The 18,469-nt window shown below is 38.9% G+C and overlaps 1 protein-coding gene across 2 annotated transcripts; it reads left to right on the top strand.

Moving 5' to 3' along the window:
- The first annotated feature begins 6,519 nt into the window (after window positions 1–6,519).
- Window positions 6,520–9,400, top strand: LOC104092297 (GDSL esterase/lipase At1g33811). 2 transcript variants are annotated; one of them, XM_009597860.4, is made up of 5 exons: window positions 6,520–6,775; window positions 6,986–7,110; window positions 7,398–7,646; window positions 8,218–8,473; window positions 9,040–9,400. In XM_009597860.4, the coding sequence occupies exons 1-5, from the start codon at window positions 6,550–6,552 to the stop codon at window positions 9,261–9,263; spliced, it is 1,080 nt and encodes a 359-aa protein (XP_009596155.1). In that variant the 5' UTR covers window positions 6,520–6,549; the 3' UTR covers window positions 9,264–9,400. The 2 variants fall into 2 exon arrangements, with proteins under 2 accessions (XP_009596155.1, XP_009596154.1); XM_009597859.4 differs by having other exon boundaries at window positions 6,520–6,799.
- Window positions 9,401–18,469: the final 9,069 nt, after the last annotated feature.

Below are 18,469 nucleotides of genomic sequence, written 5' to 3'. Positions count from 1 at the left end.
CGCCTTTGTGCAATTGATCCCACATCGACTTAAATCTTTACATGGCCTACCTTTAATAATGTCTATATATACCGCATGCTTAGCCTCTATGAACATCACTTCGTAGCTTGCAAGCCTATTCGAGTGAATCGTTGACAGGTAAAAAAAAAATATTCTTTTTTTCTCTTTGGTGTTTTATGTTGCCTTCCTCCTTGTTTTGCTTTTTGTAGGTCAAAAGAGAAGGACAAATTCTTGCTTATTGATGATCCATCCATAAAGAAGGTGATTTCAGAGTGCGAAGAGATGAATACTCATCCCCGTCCGAATACCGGAGAGATTACTCTCCCGGTGCGAAGGGATGAATACTCATCTACGCCCGAAAACCGGAAAGATTACTATCATGGTATGAAGGGATGAATACTCATTCCCGCCCGAAAATCATAGAGATTACTCTCAAGGCGCCAATGTTCATACGGCATATCGAAATACAAATCCATGGCAACAAATAGAAGGACAAATCCTCAACATCATATGGGAGGACAAATCCATGGCAGTATATAGAAGGACAAATCCATGAAGAGTCCAACTTTTGCAAAGGGACTAACATGTCCACCTTGAGATTAGAAAACTAGAAAGCTTCAACTATAAGATTTGGTGGACTTGACGACATCGACTTGAACACTTGGTGAACTTTGAAGACTTGGCGGACTTTGCAGACTTCAACTTGAAGATCGACAAACTTGAAGATTTGGCGGACTTTATGCTTCAACTTGAAGAGCGTGGACTTTTAAACTTCAACTTGAAGACTGACAGACTTGAAGACTTCAACTTGAAGACTTGGAAAGCTTAAATATTTCAACTTGAAGAGCGGCGAACTTGAAGACCGATATGCTTGAAGAATTGTCAATCATGAAGATATAGCGAATCCCCAAACTTCCATGCAAATACTTGGTAGCCTCCTAATAGACTATAATCGTTCCATTGAAGACACCGATTTACCGTGGAGGCTTTCCCCCTTTAAATCATATTAAATCCAAAGTTCAACATATGGATGATATTTTAGCCCCATTTTCAAGTGTCGATTAAGTGGATTATATTCCATCATACTTCATTCAAACAACGATTTAGGCAATATGTCTCTTTTGAACTCATGCGACTGAACTTAGAATAAAACTCTAAGCTGTCTACGTACCTCGGTGAAGAGGATCAAGTGATGCCGTAGTTCAGAATGGGTGATTTTTTTTGAATGTCCTAACTTTTGCCTAGACCGTCTTTTTCGAGGTACAGTTTATACTCTTGCGGGCCAGGAGTAACATATATTTTATGCTCTTGCTTTAAGGATCATAGCGACTTGCAATTTAAGCTCGTATTTTGAGGAGCTTTGGAACATGAAGATTTTGCTCAAATTTGAAGAGTTTCATGACATGAAGTTTTGGCTCGCGCATTCAGGAGCGTTGGAATATTTTGCTCAAATTTGAAGAGCTTCATGACATGTAGTTTTGGCTCGTGCGTCCAGGAGCGTAGTAATTTGAAGATTTAGCTTACAATTCAAAATGCTTCACAACTTGAAGACTTGTTCAATTTTGAAGAGCTTTGCAACTTGAAGTTCGACTCGAATTTGAAGAGCTTCGTGACTTGAAGATTTAGCTCAATTTTGAAGAGATTTGCAACCTGAAGTTTGGCTCGAATTTGAAAAGCTTTACGACTTGAAGTCTTTGCTCTACTATGAAGAGCTTTCGACTTGAGTCTTTGCTCGAATTTGAAGAGCATTGCGACTTGAAGATTTTGCTCGAATTTGAAGATCTTTACAACTTGAAGACTTTGCTCGAATTTGAAGAGCTTTACGTCTTAAAGATTTAGTTCAAATTTGGGGAGATTTGTGATCTTAGTATAAGCTCATGTGCCAAGAAGTATTATAACTTGCAGTTTAGGCTCGTGTGTTGAGGAGCATTATAACTTGCAGTTTAGGCTCGTACGTTAGGAACATAGTGACATGCATAGACTCTTAGTTTTTATTTTCAGATGAAAACTTGCCCCATCCTTACCTTCTTGTTCTTCTTCTTCATCGTAAGACTCAAAGACAAGTAGCGCTTGGTCTCCACTTGTGGCCATATTTTGTTTCATATCATGAGCACGAGTTACTAGTTTTTTAAATATTTTGGGCTTTATACCTTGTAAGATATAGCGAAGACTCCAATGCATGCCTTGAATGCACATTTCGATGCCAGAAGTTTCACTAAGGCGATCCTTGCAGTTAAGGCTTAAGCTCCTCCGGCGGTTGATGAAGTGAATAACTGGCCCATCCTTTCGTTGATGTGCCTTTGTAAGTTCGACCATGCTTACGATGCGTCTTGTGTTATAGAAACGATTGAAAAACTCTTGCTCTAACTTCTCCCAACTATCGATGGAACCAGATTCGAGATCCATGTACCAATCAAATGTATTACCTTTGAGCGATCGAACAAACTGTTTGACAAGATAATCGACGTATGTTCTAGCATTATTGCAAGTTTTAACAAAGTACACTATATGTTGTTTCGGATTTCCCTTGCCATCGAATTGCTGCAACTTAGGAGGTTGATAACCAACATGCATTTTCAAGTTATCAATTCTTTGCGTATATGACTTCTCATATGTGAGTGATAATTTGGACGATGACTCAGGCTTATCTTTGATAGCCTCCATGATGAAGTCCTTCAATTTCACAGCGAGAATCAGACCTTCAGCGGAGACTTATATCCCTTTGGTTGTCGTTGCTTACTTTTCGGAGGAGTTTCTTTTCGCTTGTGACCTTTGAAGATTTAAAGGTATTTGTGTGGATTCTCCTTCTACTATGATATCCAATTTATTTGTATAATTGGAAAGTTTAGCATCTTGATCGTGCACGTGATTTGACAAGACTTCAACTGCTTTCGTCAAATTTGCAAGTTGTTCTTCTACAGTAGCATGATCACCGTAAAGGATGAAGAATGATATGGATCATAATTGGAATATAGCATAAAGGTCTTATTTATGGAGACTAGAGTTGATCCAACGCTCAAGTCATCATCATCGGCTTGGATAAAGGATTTCTTGGACTTAGATAAACTAAGCTGTGCAAGAACCTTTTCGATCCTTTCGACGACGTCGTTCCCTTTTTTGGTCGTGTTTGCAGAGGATCCTGCTCCTTTTGAGGGTGAAGGCCCAAAAATAGGGGTTGATGCAGACGACTCTTGGAGTGCTTGTTGTCCTAAAGAGCTTGCTTTGCTCCTTGTAACTAGCCCAAAGCTTCCAAAGGTAATATCGAGGATGCTTTCTATATTAGTATAGAACTTGAAATTAGCAGCCTTAGTGCAAGTTGATCTGGAGTTAATTTTCTGTGAAGCCATTTCGATGATCTTGAACTTTGGTGATTGAAAATTTGAGATGAGAGACAGAGATTGTCCCACCGGGCATGCTAGAATTTGTAGAGGATAAATTTGTGTCAAGAAAATAATCGATACTGAAAAAAATATTACAACAATCATATCATTTTATTTCAAATAATATGAGTGGTACAATCTCTATGATTTCTCTGATTCTTCTTTCCAGTAGTAAATAAATTCAAGGGTCTTTGAGCTTGATCTTGAATTTAAATTTGACTTGATTTATCCATCACAAATGTCTTGATAGTCGCAACGAACAGTGGTTTATCATGAACAAGTAGCCTTGAACTTGAACGCTTTATATTTGATTTCGTTCTTGATCTTGAACTTGACTTCTTGAACATGAACTTGATTACTTGAAACTTGAACTTGATTACTTGAAATTTAAACTTGATTGCTTGAAACTTGAAGCTTGTAGAGAAGTTTACGGCGTTTGATCCACGGGCTCTCTTTTGCTTCTTGTTGTAACTTCTGGTATCTTTTCTGAGTTATGAAAACTCCTATTTATAGTTGTGGAAGAGAAGAATTGTAATGAGAATAAACTCTTTTCGATCAATCAGATTGAAGTGTGATAAAGCCGCATTTGATTGGCCAGAACATGTCACTTGCACATGTGGCGCAATTTTATTGGCCTTTTAATTTAATTTGGCATGCTTTGTCATTTTGATAAGTGTCATGAACCTATTAGCTCTTCCGTTTGACTTGGCGTGCCATGTCGTTTGACACGTGGCACCAAACTGGGCCTCTAGGAAGATAACATCTTGGGCTAAATGAAATGAGCTCATCATTTGCAGCCCAAGTAAATGGACTAGCCCAATGAATTTGGACTTATTTATTTAACTTATGTATATTGAACTAATATAATTAATTTAATTATATTGGCCCATATATTTGTTTGGACTATTACATATTTAAGATATAGTTAAAAATATTCTGTTAAATTTAAATTCAATAAATTTTTTATGCTTATAATTACATTAATCTTTTGACCGTTTTAACCTTACAAAGACAAATTGAAACCGAGGGAGTACTATTAAGCGAGGTTTGAGTTTCGTCAGTCAGCTTACATGGAAGCTCCTGCTCAAATCACCTATCCATCCCCACCTCAAAATCCAGAAATTTACTGAAACATACTACTAAAAGAATGCATCAAGAATAACTACCAAAACATGATGCCATCATAAAGTTTTATATTCATCGAGTACGGTCTATTCTTATGGATAAAAATCCAATAAAATCTCTGTATCTGATATTTCTTGTAGTGCAACAAGTATGAGACCTCAAAAAAGCCTTCATCAATGTGAATTTATGTGATCGATTAAATAATTTCTGGAATAATGAATGTAATATAAAGTGGAATAGAGAGGGTAAAAATCTTTCCTATTTTCATATAATCATATTGTGATCGATTCTTTGCAAATCCTTATTTTCTTGCCGGTTGAAGCTTGAAACTCTTCTTGTGATAGGGAAAAAAAAAAATATTTATGTAGCATATGAATCAGCAACTATTAATACTAGTAGTATTTGTGTTAGTCTTATATTTTTTTTTATTACTACTTGCTATTTCTTTCGTTTTGGTTTTCTTGCTATCTTGTTGTTATATTACTGCGTGTTGCTATTGTTTTTTTTTTTTTCATCTTTCTTTAAGTCGGGGGTATATCGGAAACAACCTACCATTTCAGGATAGGGGTAAAGTCTGCGTATACATTACCCTTCCCAGACTCTACTTATAAGATTACATTGGGTTTGTTGTTGTTCTACATGAAGCAGTAGCTAAAATTAACGTATACATAGGGGTGGCAAAACAGGCCCAAACCCATGTAACCCGCTCAACCCGCCCAAGTGTTAATGGGTTTGGGCTAGAGTGATTTTGTAGATGGGCTGATTTGGGCTAGCCCAAAGTAACCCATGAAAAAACACTAGCCCAAATTGACCCATGATAGTGCGACCCATGTGAGTGCCCAAATTTAAGCTGGACATATGTGAACTTTCACTTATGCTCAATCAAATAAAAATATGAGTAATTCATTGTCCAGAAAAATGAAATTTAATTTATAATCTTATGATGAAATAGAATTATTTTATATGGTCAAGATATTTATTTTTTTATTTATAAATCAGATTGTGGACCAATCATACTCTTTAGAATATTTAAAAATAAAGTAGGAATTAATTTAATCTTAAAAGTAAAAGAATAGATCTCATATATTATTATCTTTGAAAAGTTTCATTTTTAGAATACAAAATATTAGTTCGTCGTGAAATCAAAATGAAAAATAGAAATAAAAATTTAGTTGGGATTGAACTAATAGCTATCAACTAACCGTACTTTTGCGACATAGATGATTGAATTAGTATTATTTACAAAAATTTACCTAGCAACTTAAATGATTCTCTAAAATTTCCATTTTTTTTTTTTTTTTTTATCAATTACAATAATTAACAAGGTCAATACTACCATATCTAAGAAATCGAATTAGTTGTGATCTTAGTCACATAAAGAGTTGCTGATGGTGTCTTACAAAAGAAAACTCAAAATAAAAGAGAAGAGATACAAAAAAGGTAAAGATTTCTCATGACATTGGTTGTCTTACAAGAAAAAACAAAAAGATATTACATTGTAAAAATAATAGGTCAAGTTGGACGGGTTGAGCTATAATCCATTGTTTAGCCCATATTGACCCAACTCATTTCAACACAAGTAACATTTGGGCAGGGTTGGGCAATGACCCATTTATTAGCTCAGCCCATTTTAATCCGCCCAATTGTAGCCCAACCCGCCCATTTGATACATAAGCATCCTTCTTTTCTGTGACTTCATCTTTTTAAGTTTTTCTTTTCAGTTTTTTTATATGGTTTGTATTTCCATTCCTCATTAATGTATCGTCTTCTATATAAGGAACAAATTAAAGCCTTTGTAAGCAGTGATCACGAGATGCACCTTACTGTCACCGCTATATATATAATACTCACACATTTACAGTATATACAACAGCTAAAAAAAGCTATCCACTAGCATTACTTTCACGGGTTGAAAGTCTTGCCTTATCAAATTTGGCACATGAACTCCATAAAAATATGTAACAGCAAATAAACTCTGCCTTACCACTATAAATACAAAGACCAATACTTAAATAATATATGTTCCATCTTTCTACAAGTAATAATGGGGAAATTCTTTGAATTTGTTATATTGGCATTTTTATCTTTTTTCTTGTTGACAACTAAGGCTTGGTCACAACAACAAGAGCCCCAAGTTCCTTGTTTTTTCATATTTGGGGATTCACTTGTTGACAATGGCAACAACAATGGGATACTTACTCTTGCTAGGGCCAATTACATGCCTTATGGCATAGACTTCCCACAAGGCGCCACTGGTCGTTTTACTAATGGTCGTACTTATGTCGATATTTTAGGTATATATTTCTTTAAGATCCTAAGATATACTGACATTGTATATAACTTTAACTCTTTCTTCAATTTGTTATGCTAAAAGCTTATAGTACCAACAATTAGTTTTTATTTTTTTAATTTGTTTTTTGCATTACTCTAATTAATGTCTTTTGGAGCATTGTGCATTTGGGAATTGGGATAAAATGCAGCTCAACTTCTTGGCTTTCCCAACTATATTCCTCCCTATGCAAGAGTTCGTGGTCGAGCACTATTAAGAGGAGCTAATTATGCATCAGGAGCTGCAGGAATTCGAGATGAAACAGGAAATAACTTGGTATACATAAATAAAAAACTTCATTTTATTTTTTTGGTTTATATTAATGTTCCTAATATGTTTTAAGTTCGAGTTTAACTTTTGTAACTAACGGTACAAGAGAATAAGATCACCAAAAAGATAACTATACAAGTAACTTTCATAATAAGTAGTAATTACTTGGAAATAAGACGCGTAACTTGCTACAACACGTTAAATTACAGTGTAAAAATTTCCTGTACTATCAATGCATATATATATTTATGCTTTAAAATTCTCTCTAACAGTAATTGCTCGTATTAATGTAGGGGGATCATATGCCAATGAACCAACAGGTAGAAAACTTTGCAAGAACTGCTGAGGAGCTGAGGAGATTATTCAGAGGAAATAACAACACACTAAATGGCTATTTGAGCAAATGTATTTTCTACTCAGGATTGGGAAGCAATGACTACCTCAATAATTACTTCATGACTGATTATTACTCAACTCATTCACAGTACACACCACAAGCCTATGCTACTGCACTTCTTCAAGATTATTGCAAGCAACTATCGGTTAGTGGATTCAAACTTATACCAACTAAATCGTCACATTTTTCTTATAATGAACAAGCAATCGATAACCTTTTAAATTAGGGATCTTTTCATTAATAGCTAACTAATACACTGATTATACACATATTATAATGGATTACTATTAGAATATTATACTATGGGCGGTCATTTTTAGTTTAAGCGATTGAGTGTATGACTATTTAGGTTAATTCTTCTTTAAGGGGTTATCACTTTTCCGTTTCATTTACGTGGCGGTATTTCACTAGGCATGAATTTTAGTTTTAAACATATATCTTAGTATTTCTATGGCTAAAAAAATATGTCATTAAGAGTAAAATTAATGAGAAATTTAAGGTTAATATTTTCTAAATATGTAAAAGTGCAATTACTTTTGAAGACGAACTAAAAAACAAAAAGCCACATATAATATAGAATATAGGGAATAATAAAATGGATTAACGTATATACACTAACACTGAAAATTATACTAGCAATGTACTTTTAGCTGTTGTACGTAGCAGGTAGCCTGCCTTAATTTTCTGGTAAACTAATAATCTTTTCATGTATTCAGGAATTATATAACTTAGGAGCTCGGAAAGTTGTGGTAACAGGAGTAGGACAAATAGGATGCATACCCTACGAGCTAGCAAGGTACGATGGAAATGACAGCAGATGTAATGAAGAGATCAACAATGCTATTCTCCTCTTTAACTCTGGACTCAAAAAGCTGGTTGTTCGTTTCAATAAGGTTTTGCCTGGAGCAAAGTTTGTCTTCTTGGATTCCTTTGAAAGCACCAAAGATCTTGTAGTCAATGCAAAAACTTATGGTAAATATTCAAATACTAGTATTTGTTATTTAAATATCAACAAATTCATGTCCAAACGCCTACTACTATTAACAAGTTATATGCAATTATGGGTGGTAATTTAAGCCCAAACTTGTTCAATCCGCTTAACTCGTCCAAGGTTGGGCTGCTCATTGACACGTCCATTGTTGAACTAAGCCCATTTTGACCTAGCATATCTAAAGTTTGGTTGATTTTTATTCCAAATTGATCCATGAACAACTTTGCTAAATTATCTTTAAAATAATTCTTTTTTGATTGATATGTTATATATAACCATACAAAAGAAAAAAAGTCTTATTTGATAATTAAATAATTCATAAGAAAATAATGTACATTAATTAAGAGTTGGTTGAGTTGGGCTATGACCTAAATTTTAGCCCATCTTGACTAGCTCATCTTAGGCCAAGTAACTTTTGGGATCCGCCCATTTATTGACTCAACTCGTTTTAACCTGTCTAAAATCAACTCAACCCGCCCATTTGGCACCGATATATGCAATTATTTCATTTTCCCATGATCTCTAATTCTGTGCAATATATATATAGGATTTGAAGTGGTGGATAAGGGATGCTGTGGAGTGGGAAGGAACAATGGGCAGATAACATGTCTTCCTCTGCAACAGCCATGTGATGATCGTTCCAAATATATATTTTGGGATGCTTTTCATCCCACTGAAGTTGCAAATATTATCCTGGCCAAGAAATCATACAGCTCCATCTCAAAGACATTTGCTTATCCTATAAATATACAGCAATTAGCTAGGCTCTAATTAATGTAACGACTACATGTTGAATTGTTTGGTCCATGTCTTTGGAGTGCTTAGCTTCATTTGGTTTTTGTTTTTCTCTCAGAATTGTCTTTTGCTATTGAATTTCAATATATTAAGGTCATGTACTCAACATTCAATTCCCTCTTGAATTGTGTCTCTTTTGAATGTATTGTTTCGTAAAATGTAATTATTTGGTATAGGTCGATTTTATATTTTGATGAGAGTATCCCTAACTACAGTAGCGAAAAAATAACCAGGGATGTAGAAAGAAAAAAGATGAACAATTAACAAAAATGCCGCCCACCTAATCTCTTAAACTAAAAATAACCGGCAATTATATAATAAATGTATAGTTCATGTATAAGATATGTATAACTGTGTATAATTAATGTATAATATATGTATATATGCTAAAAAAAGTAAACATTGAATATTCGGCTGGCTATTTGTGTAACAATCCCAAAAAATTGACTATTTTTAGAAATCGTTTTATCTTTAGGTCATCCAACTTTACTTGATATAATATAATCTTATAAGAACGGCTACATGAGTACATTTAAAGACTACAATATTTCAAGGATGCTTTTGTCACTATTTACCCTTAAAATGGATAACAATTGAGTTTATACCCGGTTTTAAACATATATGGATTGATTCAACACAAATAATCAAGAAAGTTAGATAAATGAGTTGAAGACGCAATGAATAGTCAAACCAGTTGTAACGTTATGGCCTAACTTGAACTTGGATTGGGCAATAATTTCTGTCCTTGGTTGGGTCTTGGGTTCGAAGCCAATCGAGAACAAAGAACAAAAGTAAAGTAAAGACTTTTTAGTAGCTAGAAAGTAGAGAAATAATTTTATATTGTCTTGGTATGCGTGTTACAATGTGTCAATTGAATAAAAAGCATCCCCTTTATATAGTAGGAGAATTTCATCAAAATGTAAAAATCCTCCTTTCTAGTCAATAACTGATACACTACCGACATCGGGCGAGATCCGCACCGTGATATCCGATTGGGTGCGGATATCACGGCCCTTTATTAGTCATGTGTAATTGTTTATAGTTCTTTCCGAGGTCTTGGAGCTCGTTCTGGGTTTGGGGAGTGTTGTCTTGTTAGGCCAGGTGGCGACTATCCCGCTCCAGCCTCGATTCAAAGAGTTTTCAGATTCGGTCTCGATCTCATGCATTCATACTTTTACTTCGTTTGACTTATCGAAAAGTCGGTGTGTGCGCTAACCCCGAGTTCACCCGTATACAATCACTAAATTTTATACTTGTTGATAAATTGCATTTAATTTGTTTTAAAATATTTAGCATTTCAGAAAAATAAATCATTTCTTATGTCTTTCCTTTAATTACTTTATTTACTTTATTTTTGTTTAAAGATGGAAGTATTATATTACTTGACCATCGTACATAGGCCGCTGGAAGGGGACGAGGATGCGTCCTTATACGTTGATCCCTCCATTACGGGACAAACTGGGGCTATTGCGGGGGAGAAGATGAGGAAAAGAAAGTCCTCGGGCTCCCCGGTTCCTGAGATGAAGCCAAAAAAGAGGGCAGCTTTTTGGGCTTGTAAGCCCAAGAAGAATACAAAATCCCGGGTACCGGATTCCGACTCGCTTCGCCGGCTCAGGGATGAGTCTGAAAAAGATGACATCTTTGTCGCTCATGGATCAACCCCTGCCGGGGAGCAAGCAACAACCGAGGAAAGGATCCACGAGGCCGATCCCTTTCCGACTAGAGAGGCCGAAGTGGAAACGAGGGTTGTGACCTCCCGAGAAGCCGTTTTTGTTCCGAGAGGCGAGACGCCCTCCTATACCGAGTCCATGCTTGAAGAGACCCAAGCGGGCAAGGAAAAGTCAAGCGAAGGGGTTCACGGCGCAGACAACCCTCTTCACTCCTTTTTTGTTGGTGTGGACATGTCCACTTTAGAAGATTTTTTCGGGCTGGGCGACCTGGAGATCTCGAAGAAGGACGTGCCCTCGGAAAATGGTGGGCAGAGTTCAAGCCCAAAACTGGTGAAGCAGTTTCCCGCACCGAGCGTGGACCCCGGCCGTAAGAGAACAATTATTCTTACGGTGCCGGAAGATGACCGGGCTCTATCCGCTCCAGTGGGCATAGCTAGCTACCTCTGATTCCTGGTGACAGAGGAGGACCGGGAAAAGATGAACGAGTTGGGTGCATCAAGTCTCTTCAACGAGGCGTAACATGCGCTGAATCGGGTAAGACATCAATACTTTTACACTCTCTTGTGAATTCCACATAAGTTTTTATATCTCTTACTGTTTTCATTGTTTTACAGGCCTCAGTGCTTCACCATGAGAGCATCCTCCGGTATCGCTTTGAAATCAGCCAGCTTGAGTTCGAGCTCAAGGATCAGGTCCAAAAGAAGGACAAGGCTTCTCAATGAGCAATAGGACAGGGCCATCAAGGACCATTAGGCCGAGTTGGATAGGGCTCAAAAGGAAGCTTCGACCCTGAAGCGGGAACATGCCGACCTGGTTGAAAAGGTAAAGTTCTTTGAAGCTAAAAATGAGGAGCTAGTCATGGTGACTAATAACACAACCTCGTAGGTCCAATAGAAGATCGACCTGATCGACCGGCTCTAAGTCGAGATGAATGAGGTCTAGGCCATAGCCGACAGGTGAAAACAAAAAATGGACCTGCTGGGTTCGGAGAAAGAAAACCGTTAAGGAGGAGCTGGCATCGGTTGAGAATCAACTCCGTGTGGTGAAGGACAAAGCTGACAAATGGTCTCGGCTGAATGATGATCTCCGAGTACTGCTGAGCTCGGACGTCATAGAGCGGGACACCCTCGGTAGAAAATATGAGGTTGTGAAGTCCAAATAGGACACAACCTCCGCCGATGCCGAAGAAATGGTGGCCCAATACAAGGCCTATGTGGAGGCAACCACGACTCTCTTGAAGGCAAAGGCTGAATATATGAAGCGGCTGTCCCGAAGAGAGACCCTCGAAGAGATTCACACCCGAGGTTTTGACCTGTCGGCTGAGATCGAGGAAGACAAAAAGCTCGAGGTCGAGGCGAAGGAGATTTATGAGTAAAGATGCCGAAGGCTCAGACGGTTCTGGCGAAGAGTCGGGCCCTGTTGAAAACCAGGCGTTGATGCCTTAGTACTTCTTTAGCTTTTGTCTCGTGTATTTGTTTTTGTTTATTTTGAGGCCGTTTTTATTGGGCCTTTGTAAATATATTTATGAATATATATGAAATTTTCCCTTTATAGTAAGATCGTTTCTTTACTTTTCCAATATCATTTCATAATTTCTATTCACGTAATGTTTTTAATGCCTTAGCATAGAATCAAATGTAGTCATGGGCCGTTCGTTTTGCAGAACTTTATTTGCTCGAGGCTTTGAAAACTCGATGTGACCAGAAGTTTTTTCAAGATGCCTAAATGATTTTAGATGATGCTTTTGCAGAGGGTAACCTTTTAGCAGGTTTCGAGTTCTTATAAAGGCCTTATTTTCTGATTACGGGCTTCGAACGTCTCCGAGCCATTTTTAGGGTGACCATAGCCTTTTCTATTTGGGCACCGCCTAATAGGTTTGGTGCCTATGGGATTTGGTGGCCCTGGTTGTCCAAACTTTCTTCGGATGACAGTTCCCAAATAGGGGTAGCCCTTGGGCTCGATAGTCCCCGAGTAGGGATAGCCCGTGGGCTCTTAGGATTCGGAATTTAAGAGGCAAGAAGATGTGTAATAGCAAGGCAGAACTTTCCATTCATTTCTCAGTATGTAAGGTACATGATCGAAAGCGCATAAAAACTTGTATCACAGCTAAGGTGGACTATGTGAGCACGGTTTATACGACCGTTTGGCCCTTACAGTGAATCCTAACCACCAAGCCTTAGCCTCTAGTATACAAATTTTTTCCTTTTTCCTTGCTAAAAACCTTAATCCGAGGGTAATGGCCTCCAATATTTGAGGTCGAGCTTGAGAGGGCTCAGGTACTGTTGACATGAAATGAGCGATCATTGACTCCGGTTTGAGACCGGTCTTCGAATCTAAGTTACCACGTTTTAGTGTCGCCTCATTAAAAACAATGCCGAAAAACCCATTTTGGGACAAAACGGTTCGAGGAAAAAAGAGTGCAACGCGTGATCAGTCCTAACATCCATATCCATCCTTGGTAATTTACCTGCAAATGTTAGTCCCATTCATAACATGATTAAAGAGTAATTGGGTTCGTACCTTAGCGGTAGTACCGTTTTAAGTGCATCACGTTTCAGTTGTTCGGTAGTTGCACACCGTTTCCTGCTTCGAGTTTGTACGGGCCTTTGCCGGTAATTATGACGACTCGATATGGTCCTTCCCAATTCGGTCCTAGCTTCCCCTCGTTCGTGTTTCGGGTGTGTAATGTTAGTTTCCTCAACACCAATTCCCCAATCTTAAAGTGTCGGAGATTGGCTCTTCAGTTGTAGTATATTTCTATTCGCTGTTTCTGGGCGGCCAACCGGACTAGGGCGGCCTCCCACCTTTCATCAAATAGTTCTAGGCTCGTGATCATGGCCTCACCATTTGACCCTTATGTCGCATATTGGAACCTAAGGCTCGGTATTCCCACTTTGATTGGTATTAAGGCTTTGTCCTCATAGACCAATGAAAACAGGATGGCCCCGGTACTAGACTTTGAGGTCATACGGTATGCCCACATGACTTCGGGCATGATTTCCTTCCATTTTCCTTTGGCATCGGTCAACCTATTTTTTAGGTTTTGAAGTATGGTCTTGTTTGTTAACCTGTCCATTCCCACTAAGGCGGTAAGGTATTGATAGTATCTTCTTAATATTGTGATCATCAAAGAATTTATTTACCTTGCTACCGATGAATTGTTTCCCATTATCGCAAACGATCTCGGCCAGTTTTCCGAATCGATATTTTATGTGGTCCCAGATGAAGTCAATGACTTCTTTTTCCCGGACTTTCTCGAACGCTTGAGATTTGACTTATTTGGAAAAATAATCGGTCATGAATAGTATAAATTAATCCTTATCGGGTGCCCACGGTAGGGGACCGACGATGTCCATTCCCCATTTCATAAATGTCCATAGGGACAAAACCGGGTGGAGTAACTCTCTTGGTTGATGGGTCACTGGTGCGTGTCTCTGGCAGTTGTCGCATTTTCGTACCAAGTCCTTCATATCCTTCTCCATTTTGGCCCAGTAATAGTCAGCCCTGATTAACTTCCGAACCAAAGATTCCGCCCCCGAATAGTTCCTGCAAGTGCCTTCGTGAACTTCTCTCAAGTCACCTGGCTAACGGGCCGTCGAATGTTCTTCTGAACAATGTCCTTTCGACCAACCTAAACCTAGCAGCCTTTGTATGCAGGGCCCTCGATTCTTTGGGATCTGAAGGTAATTTTTCGGTTTTCAAGTAGTCTATGTATTTGTTCCTCCAATCCTAAGTTAATCTTGTCGAATTTACTTCGGCGTGGCCTTCTTCTATTGCCGATTTCATGACTTGTACTACCGTTCCCGAACTGAATTCGTCGACATCGACCGATGAATCCAAGTTAGCCAGAGCATCGACCTCACTATTATGTTCTCGGAGCACGTGCTATTGGGCCCATTCCCTGAAATGATGCAGCGTTACCTGTAACTTGTCTAAGTATCTTCGCATTCGTTCCTCTTTCACTTCGAACGTCGCATTAACTTGATTCACTACAAGGAGGGAGTCACACTTAGCTTCGATCACCTTGGCCCCAAGGATTTTAGCCAGTTCGAGACCTGCAATTATGGCCTCATACTCGGGCTCATTGTTAGTCAATTTCACAGTTCTAATAGACTGCCTATCTATATTCCCGGTAGGTGGTTTCAACACGATGCGGAGATCGGACCCCTTTTCGTTCGAGGCACCATCTATTAAAAGGGTCCAAATTCTTGAGGCAGTCCTCGAGGTTAACAGTAATTCCCTTTCGACTTCGGGTAATAAGGCCGGCATAAAGTCGACCACGAAGCCTGCCAAAATTTGATATCTAATGGCGGTTCTAGGTCGATACTTGATATCGTACCCACTGATTTCGACGGCCCATTTGGCCAACCGACCCAAGAGTTCGAGTTTGTGCATGATGTTCCTCAGTTGGTAAGAGGTTACGACACATATGTGGTGGCATTGAAAGTACGGTTTTAACTCCCGGAGGTGCTTAACAAAGCGAGCGCCAATTTTTCCAGGTGCGGATACCTTGTTTTGGCCTCGCCTAGAGTTCTACTGATATAGTAAATAGGAAATTGCATACCTTCCTCTTCCCGAACTAAGACTCCATTTATCGCCACCTTAGAAACCGCCAAGTAGAGGTATAACTGTTCGTCCGCCTTCGGAGTGTTCAGCAGGGGCGGACTTGATAGGTACCGTTTGAGTTCTTCCAAAGCTTGTTGGCACTTCGGGGTCCAGGAAACATTCTTCTTCTTCTTTAATAGTGAGAAAAATGATGGAGTTTCTCCAAGGATCTCGATATGAACCGGCCCAGGGCAGCTATACGCCCGGTCAACCTCTTAACGGCCTTGATGTTGTCCACCATGTTGATATCTTCTATGGATTTGATTTTTTCGGGATTGATCTCGATTCCCGATTGGATACAATGAACCCGAGGAACTTTCCCAATCCGACTCTGAATGCGTACTTCTCCGGGTTCAGCTTCATATTGTATTTCTTCAATATGTCTAAGGTTTCCTGCAAATATTTCAAATGGTCCTCTGCTCGCAGGGACTTGCCTAACATGTCGTCAATATAAACCTCCATTGATTTTCCTATCTGTTCTTAGAACATTCGGTTTACTAAGCGTTGATAGGTGGAACTAGTGATCTTTAATCTGAATGGCGTTACGTTATAATAATAGGTGCCGAATTTAGTGATAAAAGAAGTCTTTTCCTGATCGCCCAGGTCAATCCAAATTTGGTTGTACCCAGAATAGGCATCGAGAAAGCTGAGTATCTCGTGCCCGGCCGTTGCGTCGATCATCTAATCGATGTTAGGCAAAGGATAAGCATACTTAGGGCATGCCTTTTTCAAGTCTTTGTAATCTACACACATTCTTAACTTATTTCCTTTTTAGGCGCTACCACTATGTTAGCTAACCAGTCCGGGGTACTTAACTTCCCGAATTGACCCTATTTTAAGAAGTTTAGATAACTCGTCCTTGATGAATGCATACTTGACCTCGGACTTGTCTCCTCTTTTGTTTGACTGGGTGGAACTTTGGGTCCAAACTCAGCTTATGAGTGGTTACCTCTGGCGGGATCCTTGTCATGTCAAGATGGGACCAAGCGAAACAAGCTATGTTAGCTTTAAGAAACTTAATGAGTTTTTTCCTGAGCTCGGGGGCTAACCTCGTGCCCAAGTATACATTTTGATCCGGTAGGTGTTCGATCAATATGACTAGCTACAACTCTTCAACCATCGATTTGGTGGTGTCGGTATCATCAGGATCTATGAATGATCTCGAAACTCTATAATCCTCCTTGTTCCTCCGGTCCGGCCAGGCCCCATATCAATGGTTGCTATTTAACTTCGGCCTTTCTGGTTGGCTCCGTGCTCCTTAATGTCGAGACGGAGGGCACCAGGAGTACTTCATCTACTGCGAACATCTCCTTTGCAGCCGGCTGTTCTCCGTATACAGTCTTGATTCCTCTGAATTTCAACGCCTGGTGCAAGGTTGATAATACCGCCCTCATGTTGTGAACCCATGGTCTTCCGAATAGAGCGTTATATCTCATATCACCTTCGATCACATAGAACTTTGTTTCCTGGATAGTCCCAGCGATGTTCCCTGTTAGGGCTATCTCCCCTTTAGTGGTTTCGCATGCCATGTTAAACCCGTTCAACACCCGGACTGCTGGCACTATTTGGTCTTGTACTCCCAACTGCTTTACGACCCTCGATCTGATGATGTTGGCCGAGCTAACTGGATCAATCAGCATATGTTTAACTCGAGATTTATTGATAAGTACGGATATTACCAGTACATCATTATGAGGTTGTACTATGCCCTCGGCATCCTCGTCGCTAAACAAAATAGTTCCCTCCGAGATATAATCTCGGGTGCATTCTTCCCTCATGATAGATACTTTAGTGTGCTTTATCATTGACCCTTGAGGGACATCGACCCCTCCAATGATCATGTTGATGATATGTTGAGGTTCCTCTTGTTCGGTCTGTTTATTGGTGTCCCTGTTTCTGAAGCGGTTTTTGGCTCGATCACTCAAAAATTCTCGTTGTCACGACCCTAAACTCCCTCCGTAGGATATCGTGACGACACCTAGTCTCTAAGACTCAGTAAGCCTGACAATATGCGGAAACATTATATAAGAGATTAAAATTTGAACATCCCAACATTTTCATAAATAGAATCTACCAAAACTCAATATGTACAATCCCAAAACCTGATGAGATATAAGTCACAAGCTCTAGATATAGTACCGAACAATCCTATACATCAATGTCTATCAAAATATAAAGAAATAAGAAAAGTACGGGATAGAAGGGGACTCCGACGCCTGCGGGCGCGGGCAGCTGTACCTTGAAGTCTCCAATAAGTAAGCCACACAATGCTCTAACACCGAGGCTGATAGGATGTACCTAGATCTGCACAAAGTATGTGCAAAAGCCTAGTATGAGTACACCATAATGGTACCCAGTAAGTGCCAAGCTTAACCTTGGTAGAGTAGTGACGAGTTCGGGTAAAGGCCCTACTAGAGATGATAAGAAACAAGACAGAGATAATATGATATAATGAAAATGACAGGGAAGTGAACAATAAAGAATTTATGGGAAATAACAACACAGAATCAAGGAAAGCTAATACAACATGAAAGGAAAACAAGAATTTTACATGTTAAGGAAAACAAGAACCAAACAATATAGCAAATAAACAATATCAATAGGGGTACTCTCGAGGTATCGCCTCATAGTCCCAAATCGTAAAAACAAATCACAGTTTCCTTATATCACCGCGGGAGCCTTTATAGACCTTATACCACCGCATGCATATCAATAATCACAACGACACGACATAAACCTTGTGCAACAATAACAATCGCACGGTAGAAACCTCGTGCAATGATAACAACAACACGATAGAAACCTCATGCAAACAACCAAACATTCACCTTAACAATAATACAAAAGCCAAAACACAACAACTAAATAAATGATATGTCAGGGATAGGAATTTCAAGTTAAGAATTT

The sequence above is a fragment of the Nicotiana tomentosiformis genome, chromosome 3, assembly GCF_000390325.3.
Source record: "Nicotiana tomentosiformis chromosome 3, ASM39032v3, whole genome shotgun sequence".
In the NCBI taxonomy this organism is placed as follows: Eukaryota; Viridiplantae; Streptophyta; class Magnoliopsida; order Solanales; family Solanaceae; genus Nicotiana; species Nicotiana tomentosiformis.
The sequence above is the reverse complement of the archived record's forward strand: the minus strand, read 5'-3'. Positions and strand labels throughout refer to the sequence as shown.

Excerpts from the sequence above, each read along its gene's own strand:
- LOC104092297 (XM_009597859.4), top strand. The coding sequence starts at position 6,550 with ATGGGGAAATTCTTTGAATTTGTTATATTGGCATTTTTATCTTTTTTC. Across the intron at positions 6,800-6,985 it reads TACTTATGTCGATATTTTAG|CTCAACTTCTTGGCTTTCCC; the intron begins GTATATATTTCT and ends GATAAAATGCAG. Across the intron at positions 7,647-8,217 it reads ATTATTGCAAGCAACTATCG|GAATTATATAACTTAGGAGC; the intron begins GTTAGTGGATTC and ends TCATGTATTCAG.